We start from the raw sequence: 21,556 nt of genomic DNA, 5'->3' as shown, positions 1-21,556 counted from the left end.
GTCCAGTATTCGGCGCTGTTATTGGTCTACACGGGAACGAGGCTTGGAACCCGGAAGCGGATAGAGGACATAGAAGGGACAAGACTGTAGAGGAGGAGAAGTGCAGAGCCGGTGTCAGACGGGTCAGAGCTTCACGCTTCGGGATTAACACTTTCATTGCTGAAGTGTCAGTGGCTGAGTGTGGTGCTGTCGGATCGGTCACGTGACAATGTGGCTCTAGCCACTTATATATGTTTGTATTGTAGCTCCTTCTGCTATGCTGAGCAGGATGAACGCTGTGTGCAGGAGATCCTTCTCCCAGTTGTGTAGGGGCCCCAGTGTAACAGCAGAGGTCAGTAAGGGCAGGGGGATCCACCTGTCATGTAGGAGGAGGACAGTCATGCCAGCCTGGGTCATAGGAAAATATGGTGGCAATGAGGTTCTGCGCTTCAGTGACAACGTGCTGTTTCCTATCATCCATTATCCAAATGAAGTGATCATCAAAGTCCACGCTGCCAGTGTCAATCCTATCGATGTGAACATGAGAAGTAAGTGAATGTGCTTGTCTGTGATCCCTGTAACCAGTTAAAGGGGTTATCCAGCGCCACAAAAACATGTCCGCTTTCTTCCAGAGACAGCACCACTCTTGTCTCCAGTTTGGGTGCAGGTTTTTGTAACTCAGTTCTATTGAAGTGAATGGAGCTTAAAGAGGTACTCCTGGCTGGGGTTATTTTTATTGTATGGCCGGGTGAAGGGGTCACTTACATCCCCGGTTCCAGCGCCGGGTCCCGGATCGTGCTGCCCTGTTCTCCCGTCCTGCTGCCGCTTCCTGGTCTGAGCTGTGGCTTGAGACCTGACGTCTCAAGGCAGCTCAGCGGTCATAGCGGGGTCCCGCCTCGGCTGCTGAATTGCTGAGCTGCCTTTACCCCTTTAATTGCAAGCCACACCTGAATTGGACACAAGAACTGTGCTGTGTCTGGAAGAAAGCGGCCATGTTTTTGTAGCGCTGGATAACACCTTGTTGATATCTGTAGTACTAGTGGACAAAACTACGATTTCAATCATGCCTGGATAGCCAAAGTAAAAGCTTTTGCTGTCCAGGCATGATGGGAATTGTAAACTTTCAACAACTGGAATGCCGCAGTTTGACACCTGTTATATAGACTTGGCATGCTGGGAATTGTAGTTAGTTTTTGTTTTTTAAAAAAGGCTGGAAAGGCATGGGTATGGGAACACTGCTATCGAATGAACCAAAACCTCAAGCTGCTTTCCAGTACACATGTGCAAAATAAGAATTTTACAAAATCTGAATCTTGAGAAGAGATACAGTATCATGATTTTTCTCTAAGAAGTCATTTTAGTCTATTTTATTGCAGTCTATCTTTCGGATTCTAAACTCTTACAGTAAATAAGTGTTGTTCCCTTTCTAGGTGGTTATGGAGCAAAAAGCTTAAACATGAGTCGGGATCCTCTTCATATAAAGACCGCTGGCAGCGAATTTCCTTTGATTTTGGGCCGAGATGTTTCCGGTACTGTCATGGAATGTGGACTTAACGTCAAATATTTTAAACCTGGAGATCAGGCAAGTACTGTATATGAAATCAGTTTTCACAGCTGGATACTCCCCACAGTGTGTGATACAGTACACAGAATAAGAGGCATACACACAAGTTACGAGGATACACCGTGAGGCTAGATTCACACTATGTAAAAAAAAAAAGACAGCTGTCTTTCATAGCATCGCCCATCATTGTGCAAATAACGTATGCTATTTAAAAAATAACAGACATTTGCTCCATGAGTGCTTTTATTATAAAAGACGTCATTTTTACATAGTGTTAGGCTGGGTTCACACTACATTTTTTATTTTTTTTTCCCATCCTTTTTGAAAAAAAAAAACGATGGCAAAACTGATGCATTTGTGTGCATCCGTTTTGATCAGTTTTTCCATTGACTTCCATGATAAAAAGAGGTTCAAAAGGCATCCCTTTTTTTAACGTTGCGTTTTGATCCTTTTTTTTTTTTTTTAATAACGGAAAAACGGATCAAAACGGATACGCACAAATGCATCCGTTCTTCATTTGTTTTTTTGCAAAAAATATAAAGAAAACAGATGACAAAAATGTAGTATTAACCCAGCCTGAGGAAGTAAGACCCCGTTGTTGCTGCGATCTTGTTCTATGGATGCATATTACATGAATCAATAAAGGATCAGTACTGCAAATAGCACTAAAAAAAAAAATCCCTGTATCCTGTCTACAGCTCGTAAGCAATAAGTCCAAAGAGTCAGCACTAGCTGGGTGGCTGTGCCTGTGGAAGAAAAGCACTGGCAATGTATAATTAATCCTGGTACTAAGGGCCCTTTTACACAGAAAGATTATCTGACAGATTATCTGCCAAAGATTTAAAGCCAAAGCCAGGACTGGATTTGAAAAGAGGAGAAATCTCAGGCTTTCCTGTATGACCTGATATCTGTTTATAGTCTGTTCCTGGTTTTGGCTTCAAATCTTTAGCAGATAATCTGTCAGATAATCTTTCTGTGTAAAAGGGCCCTTAAGGCCCTATTTCACGGAACGATTATCGTCCGTATTTGGCCGATATTGGCCGCTACGGACGATAATCGTCCCGTGGAATAGAGTGCAACAATCAGCCGACATTGTTCATGTCGGCTGATCGTTGCAGTCGCTTGTTTTTCAACATGTTGAAAAACAAGCGACTGATAAAGCAGCGATCTGCCGACGTCGCTCCGTTGAATAGGAGCATCGGCAGCAGACGCTGCTATATCCTATGGGCTGCCCGGACGATCAGCGATCACCCGGGCAGCCCCCCTGCAGGTCCCCGCCGCCCCCTTCCGCACTCACCCGCTCGCTGCAGCCACGTTGAATAGCGGCGGCAGCAAGCGGGGAACGAGGAGCAAACGAGCGCTGAGAGCGCTCGTTTGCTCCTCTGAAGACCCGTGTAATAGGCCCTTTAGTCCTCTCTATTTAATGCTTGTTGTATTATATAGATTATATAACAGTCATACAAGCTGTATACATTGCTGCTACCAGAGCCCTTATGTCCGGCATTCATCTTATATGGCTGCTCTATAATAAAAGAAGTAATAAAAGGGAATCTGTCGCCCCATGACTACCTACCAAGCTGGCAGCATCTCTGGATGGATATCAATAAAAGCATTCAGAAGATTCCTTCTTGTTGCCTGCGCCTGTTTTTTTTTTTATTTCCATAAAAAAAAATTGGACAGTAAATGGTGCCTAGGTTTCCTTGGGCACTAGAAATGCCCTGCCTTACTTTATTGTATTTGCATAATCAATTAAACACAGGGCGTACGGCACTTTCAGGCATAGTGGTTCTAGGGCCCATGTAACCCTAGGCCCCGCCTCCTTGACGCTGTAATCCAAATAAAGTTGTTTAAAAAAAACAAAACAACAAGACAGACAACAAAGTTATAGATGTGAATGCTTTTATTGATATATATCCAGTGGTGCCACCAGACCAGTAGGCGGCCAGCTGGAGGGCTAAAGGATCCCTATAATTGAATTACAGAAAAAATGAAGGTGATTTCCAAAGTTGCTTTATCTTTAATTTCAGATGCATTGGAGCTAAAATAAATTGTTACAAGATCCTATACAAGAAGATGTTAGGCAAAAATGTGATATTTAGAAGCTTGATCCAGATTGGTATATTGTTATACTAGTTTTCCTTGTCTATTAAGGGGGCCCTTTTAAACAGGCTGAGTGGCAGTGAATAGCTGATGAGCATGAAAACGGCCCCTGTTGGCTGATTATCAGGCATGCAGGGCAGGAGTACTACTTTTAATATGTTGCCCTGATGCAGAACATAACCAATGGCCTGTATTTACCTTTCCGTGCTACCCTGGTGTCATCTAACGTCATCTTCAGTCCCCGGCTCCATTCCCGAGAGGGACCGATCTGGCAGTAACGGCCCTCTCAGGCAATCACTAGCCGCGGTGCTGTCCCGTCTCAGTCAGTGATTGGCTGAGTGGGCTGTTGCTGCCATTCGAGTCCATGTCAGAAGTGGAGGCAGGATCGTTCAGCCGGGGACTGAAGATGACAGAGGAGGACACTGAAGGAGAGTGGAAAGGTAAGCATAGGCTGTTTGTTATGTTCTGTGCCTGGGTAGCAACATATTAAAAGTTAATTCTTAGCGGAATACCCCTTTTTTCATTGACACTTGCATGTTAGTTTTGTCACCTTTACGTCTAAAAAATGTGTACACAGATAAATTGAGGCAAAAGCAAAGGCCTGACCTGTTTTGGCTTTATTGGCAGGTGTGGGCAGCGGTCCCTCCATGGAAGCAAGGCACGTTTGCAGAGTTTGTTGTTGCGAGCGTTAATGAGGTAAATATGCAGTTACTGCTAGCGGTCTCTTCTTTTATATTCCATATACAACTGTCTATATTCTATGAGTGAGGATCTCGGCGTGATTCTTTGTGTCCGTGATAGAACAGTGCCTGATCTGCCTGCCTATCCAAGTTTTCCATTAGCCATGTCACCAGAAGAAAGCAAGACACAAGCCACCAATGAAATAGTGAAAGGCCTTCAGTTCAACATTTCATAATCTAGCACTTGTTCCCTACACAGGATTGTAGATCATCTTGAATTTTTCCAGGCCAGAAACAAGATGCCTAATCAGAAGGAACCCATTTTATTAAATAAAAAAAAAAAAAATTGGTGTCTATATTGGACAGTATTCAGTGTGATTTTTAGAGGCACTGTTGCAATTTTTTTAATTTTATTTAGAAATTAACAGAGGTTGTGATAACAAGCAATTTTGCAATATACACTGTGCATTTGTACAGCTGCTGCACGTCCACATTCAGTAGCAGAGAATCATGGGGGTGCTCACATTGTATGGTCAGCTCTCCTGTCACACCGCAGCAAAACCTCTCTAACTACACAGTGACATGACGTGACTGACTGAAATGTTGTATAAAAAAGAGCATTTTCTCCAGGTAAGCATGTGTAGTTGATAGTTGTTAAAGAGGATGTACCATCAGGTACATGCTGTTTAATGTGACCCACGGATAGAACGGCGCCATCACAGGGGAGCCGGTGCCGCAGTCCGTTTTTTCAACCGCAGCCCGGTTCAATGGAGCCGTGTCATAGAGGGGCAGGGCTTTCCTTCCACTGGGGGGCGGGCCAGTCCGCCTCCAGTGCTTCAGGTCCGGCCCGATACCCGTGCATAGCACGGCACTGTACACTGGAACTGGGCCGCGTTTCAGAAAATGGACCGCGGAACCTCAATGTAACGGCGCCGTTCTATCCGTGAGTCTTTTAAAATGGATGTACCTGATGGTACATCCTCTTTAACTCTACTTGTGTGAGCTTGCAAAGGACTGGGACTTTCTGTGTTTGGCCTCTTGTTTTTTTTAAACAGAGAAAAGCCCAAATATCAGCACAGGAGGAGCATGGACCACAGTATGGCTGTAATACAGCATGACAAAAAAATAAAGGAAGAGAGTACATTGCAAAATTGCTTGTGATCACAAACCCTGTTGATTTTAAGACGCTTTAAGCTACTCTTCTGTAAGTGTAAAATTAAAATATTTCATATGGCAGCCATCATGTCCCGATAATGCTTAGGGCTACAGCCACTTGCTGAGAAAATGCTACCTGTTTTCCACAGCAGAAAATCAGAGTATTTTTGGTGTATATTTGCTTCTGATATTTGGAGACTAATATGCTGATATGGTTTGCAGCAGCACAGTAAAGATCTACTGTGTAGCTTGCAGAGCGTACCAGCCGCAGCTGCAGCAGTAGCTTTACAAAGGGGAAAAGCTGTTTTATTACCCCACACAAGGCTGGGAAAGGGGCGGCAACTAGTCATCTGGACGGGTAGCCACTTGTGATAGCTCTCTGCCTGTCAGTGTGCAGTGCAGGGATGATTGGCAAGCAGAGAGGCCTGTAATGGGTCTCTCTGCCTGTCAATCATCTCCCCAGACTGTGCTGACAGGCAGAGAGCCGTGACTAGTCATGGGCGGCTTCCCGCACAGATGACTATTTGCCGCTTTGGAGAAAAGAAAACGAGCCTGCCAATGGCAAAACTAATAAATGCAGAATAGAAGGTGTATGGTGCCCGGAAATACTGCTATTCTCCTTGCACGTACACAACATTTCATTCTGAAAAGTCGCCTTAAACAATAGGTTCCCTTTCAGTCTCTATCAGTAGACTATACACAGATATAGTAAATAAAAATTAATAATTTTTTTTTTTTGGAGACAAGTTCAGATAAATGAGCCCACGTGGCAAGCTTACTATAGACAAGTGTTATTTTTACCTTTGTTTTTGGATTACTTTGTGACATTAATGGCCTTAATGATCTGTGTGACTTTTTTAAGGTGTCCTTGAAACCAAAGTCACTTAGTCATACAGAAGCTGCATCTTTACCTTACGTGACGCTGACTGCTTGGGCGGCCCTTGTTAATAGCTGTGGTTTGAGTAAAGAAAAGTGTCCAGGGAAACGGTAAGTGTCACTTAGTGTTTCCTGATAGACATCAAAATATTGTTGTTTTTAGGTTATAATTTGTGTTCCCATTAATGCTCTGCTTTTGGCTCTTTAGATTTCTAAGTGTAATAATATTGGTGACATAGCTACACTTCATCCTTTCAGTGTTTCCTTCATGGGATGTAATGTTATTTTTGGAAACTTAAACTAGGTGTCATGGCTGGCTTAAAGAGGTTTTCTACCTTTAAACTTACTTGTCCCCTATCCACAGGATATATTTCAAACAAAAAGTGTGCCAAAAAGAGCAGTCCTAAGTGGATACAACCACTAGACCAAAATTCTAAGGCCCATTAGACTAGTGCTTCTCTAGAACAGACTAGTGTGTGTTTTGGGCTTATGGCCCTTAGAATTTAGATCTAGTATCTACAGGATAGGGGACAAGTAAGAGAATGTGTGGGGGGTCCGACCTCTGTTCCCCTGCAATCTCCAGATTGGCCCCATGCTCCTTTGTTTTGAATAGAGCTGCAGGTATGGCATGTGACCCGCGGCTCTATTCATTTTCTATGGAGCTGCCGGAAAGAGCCAAGTGCTGTACTCAACTCTTTCTTGCTGCTCTACGCGCCGTACCCGCGGCTCTATTCAAATCATAGAAGCAGGGGGCCGATCTGGAGATCACCCGAGGGTACAAAGGTCGGGTCCTCCCGTGATCTCTTACTTGTCCCCTATCCTTTGAACAAGTTATTTAAGGTGAAATACCTCTTTAAGAGTCTGCATCGTTGCTGCATAGTAGAGGATTTGAATAATTTTTTTTTTCTTTTTTCCCCCCAGGGTATTAATTATTGGGTCATCGGGGGGAGTTGGTACAGCAGCCGTTCAGGTATTGGCATTCTAGCACACACTAATGAGCCATAATATTGTCCTCGGCACCATTTCAGGAAATTAAATATCTCGTTTTTTATGTGCTAATTAGGCGGTATGGTGCACTGGGGTCGGACTACAGCCCTATGGAAACAGCAGCACTTAAAATTTGATCCATTAGACCAGGTCACCTTCTTCCATTTTCTTGCATGCATTGCCACAGGACTCTTTCCAGGGCTAGGCAGGAGGTATACAATGCCTCCTGCTCAGCATAAGCTTGGCCACTGGGCCGCTCAGGAGAAAAAGTCTTTTGCTTTTGAACAGGAAACCCTGCTCACAACTGGGACTCCCATCATTATGGGGCTCCTGTACAGTAACCAACAATGCGCTATGCACTTCTGCTTACTGCATAACTTGAGAAGTTAAGTGGTGACACAGTGCATCACCACTTAAAGGAGTACTCCAGCCATTTAAAATTTTTGCTATGTTTCTGCCCTTGCATGAAGCATAATAAACATCATATTCTTACCTAACCATGCATCCTCAGGCTAGGGTGTCTTTGGGTCCCCCGCTAAAAACTCTCGCCCCTACTTTCGAGACAGACTTACCTCGGCAGTCCCAAATCCCACTTAGCACTCAGACAGTTACTGACTGAAGCAGGACAACACCGTGGCCACTGATTAGGTGTCTAGGCTGTCACTTACGAGACTCTGAATTAGGAGCTTTAGTGTTTAGCAGGGTACCTGAAGGCAACGCAGGAGAACCCTGGGGGAGCGTGGTTAGGTAAGAATAGGATGTTTATTATGTTCTATACAAGGGCAGCAATATGTCATACATTTTAAGTGGCCGGAGTACCCCTTTAATTCCTTACATTTGGTGGGCCCAACACAATGCTTTGTACAGGTGTACAGTTAAATTGGCATTTACACAGCAATCAGTAGAAACTGTAGAAGAGAAACTAAGTTCAGGTTCACATTTGGTTTTCCCATCCATTTCACTGTTTCTGTTTCAGCATGTTTAATTTTAACATACAGAGAAACATGGTTACCACATTTTATGTGTGCGTAAAAAAAAAAACAGGTCCATTTCTATGCTTTTTTTTAATAGAAATTTATGTTGTAATATTTTTTAATTTTATAAATCCAATGTAAAACTAATTCTGCAGTATAGCTTACAACAGCATCTGTTTTTGCATCTCTTCCCCCCCCCCCTTTAAACGTACACGTTAAACAGACAGCAAAAACGCAGTGTGAACAGCTTAACATTTTTGATGAAAATGTTTTGCACCGTAAAAAGAACAAAGCAAGAATTTGTTTTTAAAGTTGTCCATTGTCTTTAAAGGATGTACATCCTCTTTAATCTGACCCACGGATAGAATGGCGCCGTCACGGTGGGAGGGAATTCACAGTGGGAGGGAATTCCCTCCCCTCTATGACGCGGCTCCATTAGAATTAATGGAGCCGCGTCATAGAGGGGCGGGGGATTCCGCCCACGCGGGGCGGGCCGGCCCGCCTCCTGTGCTTCAGCCCCGACCCGGTACCCGTGCATAGAATGGCGCCGTACATGGGAACCGGGCCGCGGTTCAAAAAACGAACTGCGGCACCGGCCTCCCCGTGACGGCGCCGTTCTATCCGTGGGTCAGATTAAAGAGGATGTGTCTGATGGTACAAGATGCAGTTAGCTTCCCATGCACATATATTGGCTGCTGCAGGAAGGCTGAATAGTATGTTTAATGTATGTCTATGTAGCCTGGCAAGTTTAGGAGCTAAACTATATGTATTTATGGCCAGCAACTTAGGCATTTCCACCAGATATGATGTAGTGAGCGTGACTCGAGCATGCTCGAGGTAGTGCTCTGCATTTTAATACTGATGGCGGAAGAAGTTGGCTGCAGCCCTAGGGAGTCCTGGAAAACATGAATACAGTGGTGCCTTGGATTACGAGCATAATTTGTTCCAACACTGTGCTTGTAATCCAAATCCACTCTTAAACCAAAGCAAATTTTCCTATAAGAAATCATTGAAATGCAGACAATTTGTCCACACCCCAAAATTAATGATTTTTTTTTTTATTCTGAAAAACAAGTAAAACAAAGTAAACAAACATTTAGAAACAGCTGAATGTCATATTATAAGTTACTGTAGAGTATGTAGAGTATAGCAATCAGCATGTGGAGTATAATATATAGTAAGTGCATAAATCCAGTAGCTGCAGAGGGCGGCCAGCATTCGGAACAGACGGAGCTGTTCGCCGGCCGGCCGAAGAAGACGTCACTGAATGAAGATCGGAGACGGGTGTCGGCACGTGACAGGTTTGTATAGCGCACCACACTTCCGGGTACACGGGTGGGGGTGGTGGGACACGGGGAAGGGGGCCATTCACAGACATAACATACATTACAAAGTTGTATAACTTTGTTATGTGTGTTATTCTGTGGATAATTCTTTACCGCCGCACTACCCCTTTAAGTGCAGGCACATTATAGCAGCAGTGTGTATAGCTGATTGTAAGTGCAGGCACATTATAGCAGGAATTTAGAGGATGGGAAACAGGGCTTGATAGAGACTGCAGTGGACATGAAGGAATGAGCAGGACATATGTGGGCACAGTATAGCAGCACTCTCTGTCCGGGGAGAGAGGGGTTACAGCTATGAAGAGATTACCTCCACTGTCCTGTCCCCTGATGCAAGCCCCAGTGTGAAGTGGATCTGCTGTGATTTGGAAGGTGAGGGAGACTTCCTGGGTCAGAGTACAGTGCTGTAGACCATGCTATGCAGACCATGCCCCTCCTCCACTCGCGCTCCCACCCAGTACAGGGAGCTCTTAAACCAAAGCAATGCTCTTAAACCAAGTTACAATTGTGAAAAAACGTGAGCTCTTCTTGTAAAGCGCTCTCAGTCCAAGTTACTCTTAAATCAAAGTACCACTGTACAGCCTATGGTTGTTTTCCAGGACTCCCTAGGGCTGCATGTAACTTTGTCAGCTACAGGTATTCAATGCCAGCGTTTTACATGCCAGTGTTTATTTTATTTTGCACTGGTTTCATCCTCACCAGTTTTATTAAGACTTTATGCTAACAAATTGCAAAATGTTTGTGCAAGACAGTGGCATTTGCAACAATTTTAGGATTCAGTCTGCACTGCATTTTTGCAGTTTGTTTAACATATCCGTTTTTAAATGGTTACTTTTAACCTACACAAAAATGTGGTCAACCACGCTTTTGTGTATGCTAAAAAAAAAAGGAAAAAAAAAACACATCCGTTTTGATCCTTTCTTTCATAATGGAAAAATGGATCCAATTGCATCAGTTTTTGCACCCTTTTTTTAAAATGAAAGTTATACATTAAATGGACTGCAGAAACGCAGTGTGAACTCAACCTAACATAGTCATTGATAAGTTCCCTTTTCATTTTTTTTATTAAATTTTTTATTTGAATGTTATTTTTTTTTTTTTTTTACATTTAATATTAACCTCAGTTACATCTTTTGTAGTTATTGAAAGCATGGGGTGCTCATGTAACTGCTGTGTGTTCTGGAAATGCCTTTAACCTGATGAAAGATCTTGGTGCTGATGACATAATTGACTATACTGTGGAAAGTTTGCAAGAACAGTTAAAGACAAGGGATCAGTAAGTCTATCCTTAATTCAAACATGGCTAGAATTGTACATGTATGTGTTCTATTTTGTCATCAATTATAATACTGTACTTAGGTTCTAGGATGATATTATAATGCTTGGATGATATTCAGCACTGTATGTAGATTTTTCTTAAAGGGGTACTCCGGCCTGGGGTTATTTTTAGGGTATAGCCGGGGAGGGGGTGGATATAGAGGCCGCCGATCACTTACCTCCCCGGTTCCAGCGCGGGGTCCCAGATCGCCCCACCCCGTTCTCCCGCCCCGCTGCCGCTTCTTGGTCTGAGCTGCGGCTTGAGACGTGACGTCTCAAGACAGCTTAGCCATTCAGCGGCCGAAGCAAGATCCCGCTACGACCTCTGAATGGCTGAACTGCCTTGAGACGTCACGTCTCAAGCCGCAGCTCAGACCAGGAAGCTGCAGTGGGACGGGAGAACGGGGCATCGCGATCCTGGACCCGGCGCTGGAACCGTGGAGGTAAGTGACCGACGGCCTCTATATCCACCCCCTCCCTGGCCATACACTAAAGATAACCCCAGCCCGGAGTACCTCTTTAATCTTTAAATCTTTTATCTGGTGCTAGCACATCTTTAACATGGTACTGCTGTATAAGAAAATATAACAAACATGTTATGCTTACCTCACCATGCTCCCCCAGTGTTGCCGATGTCTACCATTATCTGTAGCCGCCGTTACTTCCGAGGCAAGCTTGTCTCGGGAGTGACAGCCCGCTCAGCCAATCACTGACTGAGACGGAAAAGTGCCTGTCTATAGAATACATTCAATCTACAGTAAGACGTGCTGAACTAATCAATCATGAGTTATTTAGTCTTGTAAAAGTTTTTCTACTTTTCAGCTGTTCAGAATCCCCAGAGAAGTCTGTAGTAAGAAAGTCTGCAGTTTTATTCCAGGCCTTTCTGGCGAATCGGAACAGTTGAAAGCAGAACAACTTTTAGAAGTCTACATGAATTGTTAGCCAATTCATTAGATTCTGGTTTGGTAAATCTAACCCTACAGTAGAGCTGTACATCTGAGCTACAGATTTACACCACTTAGAATTAGATTCTCATTCTCATTGGTCAGGGTGTAGGTGCTAAGCTCATTATTACCTTGCCTTTTCTATCCCCTAGTGTTACTGTGCATACATGAGATATATTACAACGACATGGCCTCAGGGCCTTCATGAATATTGATTAGGGGGTGGCTGGGCATAGCAGTGCACATGGGGACTAAGGAACGCTCCCAGTGCACATAAGCTGCTAACTAACATATGAATAGATTGGAAAAAGCAATTTATCAATCGGATAAAGATATCACAAGATTACTATGTTAGTATGGACTAGTCTGTTCGAACCTGAACGCCCTGTATTTAATTACGGGTGGCTGAAGAAGTGAGATGCAGCCCTAGGGCCATATTACACAGAGTGATAATCGGTCAAATCAGGCCTACTGTATTTGGACAACTGTCCCTCCGTGTAATAGAGAGAGCGATCAGCTGATCATCGGCTGATCGTTTTCTTTTAGATCCAGAACTAAAATGATTGGGCGTCGGGGGCGCATCGCTACACATAATAGCTATTTACATGACACATTGAAATTATTATTATTAGTAGTAGTAGTATTTTTATGTTGTAAAGGTGTAAAATAGCAAAACACACATTCTGTATCGCTATCATCAGCTATTTTATTGAATGTCATATAAATAAGAAAGTATTAACTTACCTTACCACGTTCCCTGGTGTCCTTGAGCCTTTTCCAATGTCCTCGGAGGCATTTCCCAGTGTCTGAAGCTCTGCCTTCTGTTCCGGTCTCTGCACTGACAGGCCCCATCCTCTCTGCCAATCCCTGCCCGAGACAGGCAGCGGCCACTAAGGCAATCACTAGCTAAAACAGGCTGCGGCCGGTGATTGGCTGAGTGACCGGCGGCCTGTCAGTGTAGAGACTGGAACAGAAGGCACAGCTGCAGACATGGGAGAAGGCCCGAGTACACCAGGTAAGGTGAGTTAATACCTTATTATTTTACACTAAAGGCAAGGGCTTCACTAACAAAATATATATATACATATATACACAGTGGTGCCTTGGATTACGAGTATAATTGGTTCCGGGACCGTGCTTGTAATCCACATCTACTCTTAGGGCTAGTTCACACTGAGTAAACAGATTCCGTGGTGGAGAATCCCGCCGTGCTGAGTGTGCTGCCGTAAGTAAATGAGAGGGCGCGCGCTCGTCCGCTCCCTCTCCTCTCTGCTCAAAGAAGTAACATGTTACTTCTCTGAGCGGGGAGCGGCGGCAGCGGACGAGCGCGCGCCCTCTCATCTACTTACAGCAGCACACTAAGCACGGCGGGATTCTCCGCTGCAGAATCACGCCGTGTTTACTCAGTGTGAACTGGCCCTTAAACCAAAGCAAATTTTCCCTGAAGAAATCATTGAAATGCAGACAATTGGTTCCACACCCAAAAAATAGTGATTTTATATTCTGAATGACATGTAAAACAAATGAAACAAACAGTGAGAAACAGCTGAATATGTGATATTATAAGTTACTGTAGTGTATAGCAATCAGCATGTGGAGTATAATGTATAGTAAGTGCATAAACCTGATAACACAGCAGCAGTTTGTAGATAGAGGATGGAGCTGCAGTAGCATAATGCAGTAGCGTAGTACAACAGGCTAGAATAGAGAAGCAGGGCTGCTGTCAGAGGTCTGTGTGGTCACATGACAGCAATGGGGAAGGGGTGTGTGTTCAGCATGGACCAATCAGGGAGTGACAGAGACTGCAGGGAGCATAAAGGAAGGAGCAGGACATATGTGGGAACACACGTGCAGCCCTCTCTGTCCGGGGAAAGAGGGGTTACAGCTATAGAGAGATTACCTCCACAGTCCTGTCCCCTGATGCAAGCCCCAGCCTGAAGTGAATCTGCTATGATTTAGAAGGTGAGGGAGACTTCCTGGTCAGAGTACAGTACCAAAACGCTCTTAAACAAAGTTACTCTTAAACCAAAGTACCACTGTATATATATATATATACAGCCCTTGCTGCCCGATAGTTGGCCCCTGTAATTGCTCAATAAATTAGTGCAAATCTAGCAGATCGACACTCGTTTACAGTTTATGATCAGGCCCTGTAATAGGACCCTTAGGGAGTCCTAGAAAACATGGATACAGCCATAGGCCGTAGGCTGTATCGATGTTTTCCAGGGTACACTTTATGGTTCATACCTTTTGACATTACATTTGAATGAAAGTAACTGCCCTGTTGGCTAATGGGATAAATGTGCAGATTAGAATAGTAAAATTGCTGTATTGGGGAAATGGGGAGGGGGGCGGGTATGCGTAGAACCAAGATGCGTAGAACATTGTTCTAATCAGGACCCCCAAGGCTACATGTGAATACTAGCACTATACAACAGAAGGAAATAAAATCCTATTCCCTAAAAGCATATGGTGACCCAGTTCAATGGACAGTAAATATGTACTGTATTCTTTAAAGGGTCTAAAGGTTCTCTTACTACAATGGAGAGAGTCATTAACTTTTCTGTTTGTTCACAACAAGTTGATTTTATTATGTTATGTGTTATGTGTCTTGTCTACTGTCAAATACTGGTGGAAAGCAAAACAAATGGATTTGCATATTTTATGATTTGCCATGGTACAAGTCTGTGCTGATACGGCTTGTAAATGCAAAGCTCCCATGGCTTTTTCCACGTAGTTATTTGAATGATTTGACTGTGTTCTGGTCATCCTTTCATGTGCGCACAGTAGCATCAGGAACCTACAAATGCTGAAGGCTTATTATATTCTGTTTTAGGAAACCATTAACCCTGTGTGTAACCTTAGATGCTACAACAATACTGACAATGCCATAAGAAAAAAAAATAGAAATTAATAATGTGGATCTTATGAGGGAGATTTATCAAACTGGTGTAAAGTAGAACTGGCTCAGGTGCCCCTAGCAACCAATCAGATTCCACTTTACATTCATCACAGATTCTCTTAAAAAGGAAAGGTGGAATCTGATTGGTTGCTAGGGGCAACTGAGCCAGTTTCACTTTACACCATGTTTGATAAATCTCTCCCATTGTATTCAATCTTATAGTACTTATCAGCTGCTGTATGTCCTGCAGGAAGTGATGTATTCTCCAGTCTGACACAATGCTCTCTGCAGCAGCTGATAAGTACTTGAGATTTTTTCATATAAGTAAATTACAGATCTCGGGCATTTTCCAGCACCAGTAGATTTGTATGAAAGTGGAATGTCATAACCGATTGTTTGGAAGTTTTAATTAGGGATGGTCCGAACCTGCCGAGGTTCGGGTTCGTACGAACCCGAACTCTCAGCAATGATTCCCGCTGGCTGCCCGCTCAGTGGAGAGGGTGGATACAGCGGGAGGACCGTCTGGAAAACTGGGATACAGCCATAGCCATAGGCTGTATCCCAGTTTTCCAGGCGGTCCTCCCGCTGTATCCACCCGCTGCACGGAGCGGCCAGACAGAGGGAATCTGATGCCGAGTGTTCAGGTTCATACAAACCCGAACCTCGGCAGGTTTGGACCATCCTTAGGGCCCTATTCCACCGGATAATTATCTTTCAGATTATCGTTAAATCGTTCGAATCTAAACAATAATCGTTCAGTTGAAATGCAGTTAACGATTAACGACCGAACGAGAAATAGTTGATCGCTTTATAAGACCTGGACCTATTTTTATCGTTTATCGGTCGCAAAACGTTCGCATTGAATAAAACATTCGGTAGTTCGCAGTAGATACGAACGCAATAGCGAAGAAAAAACGATCGCAAATACGATCATAAGTAACGATTATCGTTCCATGGAAATGAGTGAACGTCTTTCGCAATAGCGGACGTTTAAGATCGTTAATTGTTAACAAATATGCGAACGATAGTCGTCCGGTGGAATAGGGCCCTTTGTTTTAATAAAGCCCCTCTCTGGTGAGTGAGATGGTGAGAACATAAACACATGTTAGATCCAGGAGGTCACTAAGAGATCACATGACCCAGCTGAAGAAAAGGGCTTCATGATGAAACCAAAGTTCTATGCACCTTCCAATAAGGAAATAACAAAATTTCTATCTTTGTGGATTGTGGTGGATAGGTAACTTTTTTGGATATTTATTCTTGCTTATAAATGTGTCTCATTTAATATCCAGATTTGACACCATTCTAGATAACATTGGAGGAAGTAGTGAAGAGTTGGCTCTTCAGTATCTAAAGCCGTGGTCTGGGGCCACATTTGTTACGCTAGTCACTCCTTTTCTGTATAATAACGATCAGCTGGGGATAGCAGACGGCATGATGCGGACAGGAGTTACGCTGGCATCAAAAGTAATGAAGGTAATATTTCTCATTGATGGGCAGTCTTCAGTTTTGTAATTTATATGCACATATAATTTAGGAAAATTGCTACTACTGTATTTATAATGTAATAAGTCTATTACCATTTTCTCTGTTCCAGCACTACTACAAAGGAATCCACTACCGATGGGGATTCTTTACTCCCAGTGGCCCATCTCTAGATGTAATAGGGGAGCTTGTTGATGCTGGCAAGGTACTGTATGTAGCAGTTCTGTAAATGTTACCTGTTCCTATTCTTCATGCAGGTTGTATATCAACTGAGGGCAATAATTGTAGGCTAATTACAGTGGTGCCTTGTAATCAAAATCCACTCTTAAACCAAAGCAAATATTTTCCCATAAGAAAACATAGAAATGCTGACAATTGGTTCCACCCCCCCAAAATAATGATTTATTATTCTGAATAACATGTAACTTTTTAATGTGTGTAATTTAAGAGAATGGCCCCCTTCCCCATGTTCCCCCCCCCCACCCCCGGAAGTGTCTTCCATTATACTCACATAATCACTGTCGACCCAGGCCGCCATCTTTGTTCGAACACGTCATCTTCAGGAGACCGTCGCCCCCCCCTCCAGCGCGCCATAAGCTGCTCAGCCGCGATTGGCTGAGCATAGCTATGCTTAGCCAATCATGGCTGAGCAGCTGATGATGCGCCAGAGGGGGGCTGGCTGGAGCGGTCTGGCCAGCCTCCTGCGAATTACATCATTGTCCCAAGATGGCGGCCAGGGTCGACAGTAATTATGTGAGTATAATGCACCACACTTCTGGGGGTGGGGGGAACACGGGGAAGGGGGCCATTCACTTAAAGGGGAACTCCAGGTAGAGATTAAATAAAAAGAAACTTCTGCAGAAGCATAACGCATTACTTACCTGTCTTTCCCAGTTTTGAAACTACCAAAAATCCATTTGTTTGGGGGAGTTTTCCTCTGTTTTGTGTTTCTGTTCTTCCTGGTTTGTCATTTCCCAGAATGCAATGCTTTCCCTCATGTGATCATCACAGCCCCCACCCAGTATAATCTCAGAGTGTGGTTACAGAGGTTTTGGTGCTGTGTGACAGGAGAGCTGACCATACAATGCGAGCACCTCCAGGATTCTTTGCTACTGAATGTGGATGTGCAGCAGCTGTACACGTGTGCAGTGAAGAGAGACACCTAGTGGCCATATGTATAATGTTGATTTGAACACAGAAAACAAAATAAATAAAGAGAGTATATTGCAAAACTGCTCGCAAACACAACCCCTTTTGATTGCTTAAAAAAACACTTTTGGGACAGGACCTCTTTAATACGCATGGCCAGCGTGAGTGTGTTCGTCTGTCGATTTCTATGGCTCTTACTCATTTGCCCACCTGTACTGTATTATTCTAGTGCGGGCTAATAAATCGTTTCCCAATTGTGACTGTCAGTGCAGAATGACTTAATAAAACCTAAAAAAAAGAAATAAAAACGTGGAGAGTAAACTCTGTATCATCTGTGGTCTTTTTGCATAAACAAATGTATATTTCTCTAATCCCTGCTCTCGGCAGAGCTACGTGTTAATCCCTTTTCCCAGAACACAACAAAAGTGGCTTGCGCTGGGAGTTTGATGTTTCGCTGTAAATAGGCTGTGTTTTTATTATTCACATAATCTCCCCTGATCTTTGGCCATTCATCCTGCCCCGAGCCTCCGCCGCCTTTGCTGCCTTAATACAGGAAGGACTTTTAACTGAGTCAGTTGATTTTAGCAGCGGCTCAGTGTTATGTGCTCCTACTGTATTGTCAGCCGTTCCAGGATTAGATTAGACAATGTAGCGATCGTTGCAAATAACACGGTTGTACAATGCCGGTTAGAGGGGATCATCACTTTGGTATTCATGTCTCAGTGTTTTTATCACTGAATAGAGCAGAATTACTTGAACAATACAAGAGATGAAGCGATATCAATCAAACCCACTAACATGTCTGTTTTATGGTGAAAAACAAATCATTTGTGTCTATATAAACTATATAAATATCAGTTCAAAATTTAGACTATGGTAGGAAGGATGAAGGGATACCATTTGATACTTGCATATTCACGAGGACCATTGGCCACGTATGGCGTCCGCCTAGAATCAAAGTCGTTTTTGAATGTCTACATGTTTATTATGATATTTTCACTATTTAACCCTTTTGAAGACCGGGCCAATTTTTGTGCTTTCGTTTTTTCCCCCCTCATTCTTAAAAGGCCACAGCACTTGCATTTTCCCACCTAGAGACCCAGATGAACCCTTATTTCTTCCGCCACTAATTGTACTTTGCAATGACAGACTTAATTTTTGCATAAAATATGCTGTGAAACCAGAAAAAAATAATGTGTGGTGAAATTGAAAATAAAATGCATTTTTTTTTCAGTGTTTACGCCGGTCAGCCTATGGTAAAACTGGCATGTTATATATACAATTACAACGATATGTAACTTTTGCCACTAGATCACCAGGTATGGGGGGCATTTAAATGCAGTTGTCAACTTCGACAGCTGCATCTTAATGCCTTATTAGTGGGTAGGGCGATCGGACCATTTCTACTAACTGTCACAGTCCCGGGCACCATATAGCAGCCGGGAACGCGGCAGTTCAGAGAGGGGTCGCCGCGCGTACATTTACGTCCTGGGTCGTGTAAGAGTTAAAGGGGTTGGCCGCTTTATAGTAAAATAGTTCTGTGTATGGTATTAGTAAGTGTATTCACAGCACTTACTGACAGCAGCTCCCTGTGTACCTGATAAAGCTAAAATCAGGCTCCCCCCTCCAGGCTGTGCTGCCCTGCTTTGTGGTGAGTCTGTCCATAAGATGGCTGACCTAGAGGAACATGTGACCATGCCCCGCCCCCAGTGTCTACCACTCAGCCTGTATATTCCCATGGAGGACTTTGGCATTAGGGCATGGTCACATGCTCCTCTATGTCAGCCATCTTATGGACAGACTCGCCACATAGCAAGGCAGCCCAGCTTGGAGGAGGGGATGTGATTTTAGCTTTATGATGTACACAGGGAGCTGCTGTCAGTCTGTACAGTGAGTACAGTTAATACTGTACATTGAACAGTTTTACTATAGATTGGTGAACCCCTTTAATAATTTATCAGGCAATTCTGCAAATAGTCCTTTGAATAGATGATAGACGTCATTTGTGGGAAAACTACTTCAATAATTTATAGCCTTTAGGTTGCAGATAACTTTATTGTTTTTGTATACTTTTAATATTTTACTATTTCTTGTAAATTAGCAACTTTTTTTTTCTTTTCCTTAGATACGTCCTACAATTGAACATGTGTTTCCATTGTCTGATGTCCCCCAAGCCTTCCAGAAGCTAGAAGCAGGACATGCTCGGGGAAAAAGCGTCATTCAAGTTGTTGATCCTAAAAAATAAAAATATTTACAGTTTTCTTAATTTTTTACATTTTTTAAGAATTTCTCTATGTGTGGCTTTTCTTCTTTGCATTTCAGCCATGTCAGTTGTAGGAGAATGGAAGCAGTTAAATGTAATCTGTCACTAGGTTTATGCTGCCTTAAATTAGGGAAGCATTAAGTAGTGACAGAAATACTGAACAAAACAATCTATTACTTACATCATTCTGTTCAAGCGTTCTCCTGATATGCAGGAGAATGAGCTTTTATACTGCTCCAGCTGATGATTGAAAGCTGTCTGTCTATTGATAGACAACTGCCAATATGCTGCTGGTGGGCAGAGAGCTGGTGCTCATGAATATCCAAGACTGCTGAGCACACGCACATAATGGAGAGGACTAGTTATTTATTGTTATTCAGGAGGATATCTCTGGATCAGCTGCACAGAAGAATGTAAGTGATACATCATTCTGTTCAGCTTTTCTGTCTCTAGTTTATGCTACCCTGAGATAGGCCAGCATAAACCTGCTGACAGTCTATTTAGATTCTGATAAAAAATACTGGTTGGGTGGTCATTATGCTGGAAAATTATTAGGCCATGAGTGGATAAAATTGTTCTTTATAGTAATTGCCACTTTTAATTTGTCCAAAGGTCTGTATTACTTTTGCTTGGCTTCTGTCATGTGAGTGAGGCATTTTTGAGACTGAAAAAAACTCCTGAGTAGTGTTGAGCGAAACTGTTAAAATGTTTGGGTTCGGCAATGTTACCCAAACGTTTAATTTCCAGCGGCTGCAGAAGTTGGATGCTGCCCTAGGGAGTCCTGGAAAACATGGGAACAGCCACGGAACCTTTGGTAAGGCTCATCGACAAACATGCGGGTCGGAGCTCAGGAAAGCCTAGGATAAGTTCTTACAAGATAACATTAATGCACATAGAAATATAGAGTTTATCTATCCATCCCCCTTGCCTTCATCCATCTTCTCCCCTTATCAAGCATGTTGTAAAGTGAAACTGGCTCAGTTGCCCCTAGCAACCAATCAGATTCCACCTTTCATTTTCCAAAGAGTCTGTGAGGAATGAAAGGTGGAATCTGATTGGTTGCTAGGGGCAACTGAGCCAGTTTCACTTTACACCATGTTTGATAAATCTCCCCCTATATGTCTTCTTTTTTAACCACTCCTGCAATCATCTATGTAATCTGCCTGAGACATAACTGCATGCCGAGTTGTGCAGCAATCCAGTTTTACCATCTGGGTAACTATATTGATCAAACATAAAATGGATCTGATATTGTATTTGCCAGCTGTCGTGTGTATGTATATGTGTATATATATATATATATATATATATATATAATGTGTGTGTGTGTGTGTTTTGTTTACCTACAAAGTGATTCTACAAACCAACAAAGTCATTACCAAAGTCAGACCTTATTCACATGTTCAGTAAGGTTGTCTGTGATTGCAAATCCACAGTCAGTTATTATTTTATTGTGCATTGATATCCATTGAGCCATCCTAATGCAGAGTGAAATTGCAGCACAGATTTGGCCAATAGAAGTCTATGGAATCCGTGTTTGATGTGAAAGTAATTTTTTACCACTTGAGCATTTTTACAGATGCAGATATGGATGCCATTACATACGATTCTCCATGGCTCACAGAGAAAAAATAGAGGAGGTATTTACAGTCCCTAAATCCCTAAATGTGTGAATAAGGCCTTACAATACACTACAACATATTGAATTTTTACCTTGCATCATTTGGACACAAGAGGGCAGTGTTACTTTACTAACCGATGCACAATATCATATGAGCAATACAAACTACAGAGAAATAGTTTACACACCGCCCTAAATATTTACAAACTGCCATTTA

The 21,556-nt window shown here is 43.0% G+C and overlaps 1 protein-coding gene and 1 long non-coding RNA gene across 2 annotated transcripts; one reads left to right on the top strand and one right to left on the bottom strand.

Annotated features, from left to right (window-relative positions):
* Nucleotides 1-63: 63 nt before the first annotated feature.
* RTN4IP1 (reticulon 4 interacting protein 1) lies at nucleotides 64-19,721 on the top strand. Its single transcript, XM_069973612.1, has 9 exons — nucleotides 64-527; nucleotides 1,410-1,561; nucleotides 4,271-4,339; nucleotides 6,341-6,465; nucleotides 7,276-7,324; nucleotides 10,798-10,934; nucleotides 16,114-16,297; nucleotides 16,419-16,511; nucleotides 19,581-19,721. The coding sequence occupies exons 1-9, from the start codon at nucleotides 257-259 to the stop codon at nucleotides 19,698-19,700; spliced, it is 1,200 nt and encodes a 399-aa protein (XP_069829713.1). The 5' UTR covers nucleotides 64-256; the 3' UTR covers nucleotides 19,701-19,721.
* LOC138794755 (uncharacterized) lies at nucleotides 19,491-20,020 on the bottom strand. The gene is made up of 2 exons (XR_011363490.1): nucleotides 19,900-20,020; nucleotides 19,491-19,689 (listed from the first exon to the last, which is right to left on the bottom strand). It is a non-coding gene; the product is annotated as an uncharacterized lncRNA (long non-coding RNA).
* Nucleotides 20,021-21,556: the final 1,536 nt, after the last annotated feature.

Source organism: Dendropsophus ebraccatus, chromosome 6 (genome assembly GCF_027789765.1).
Source record: "Dendropsophus ebraccatus isolate aDenEbr1 chromosome 6, aDenEbr1.pat, whole genome shotgun sequence".
In the NCBI taxonomy this organism is placed as follows: Eukaryota; Metazoa; Chordata; class Amphibia; order Anura; family Hylidae; genus Dendropsophus; species Dendropsophus ebraccatus.
The sequence above is the reverse complement of the archived record's forward strand: the minus strand, read 5'-3'. Positions and strand labels throughout refer to the sequence as shown.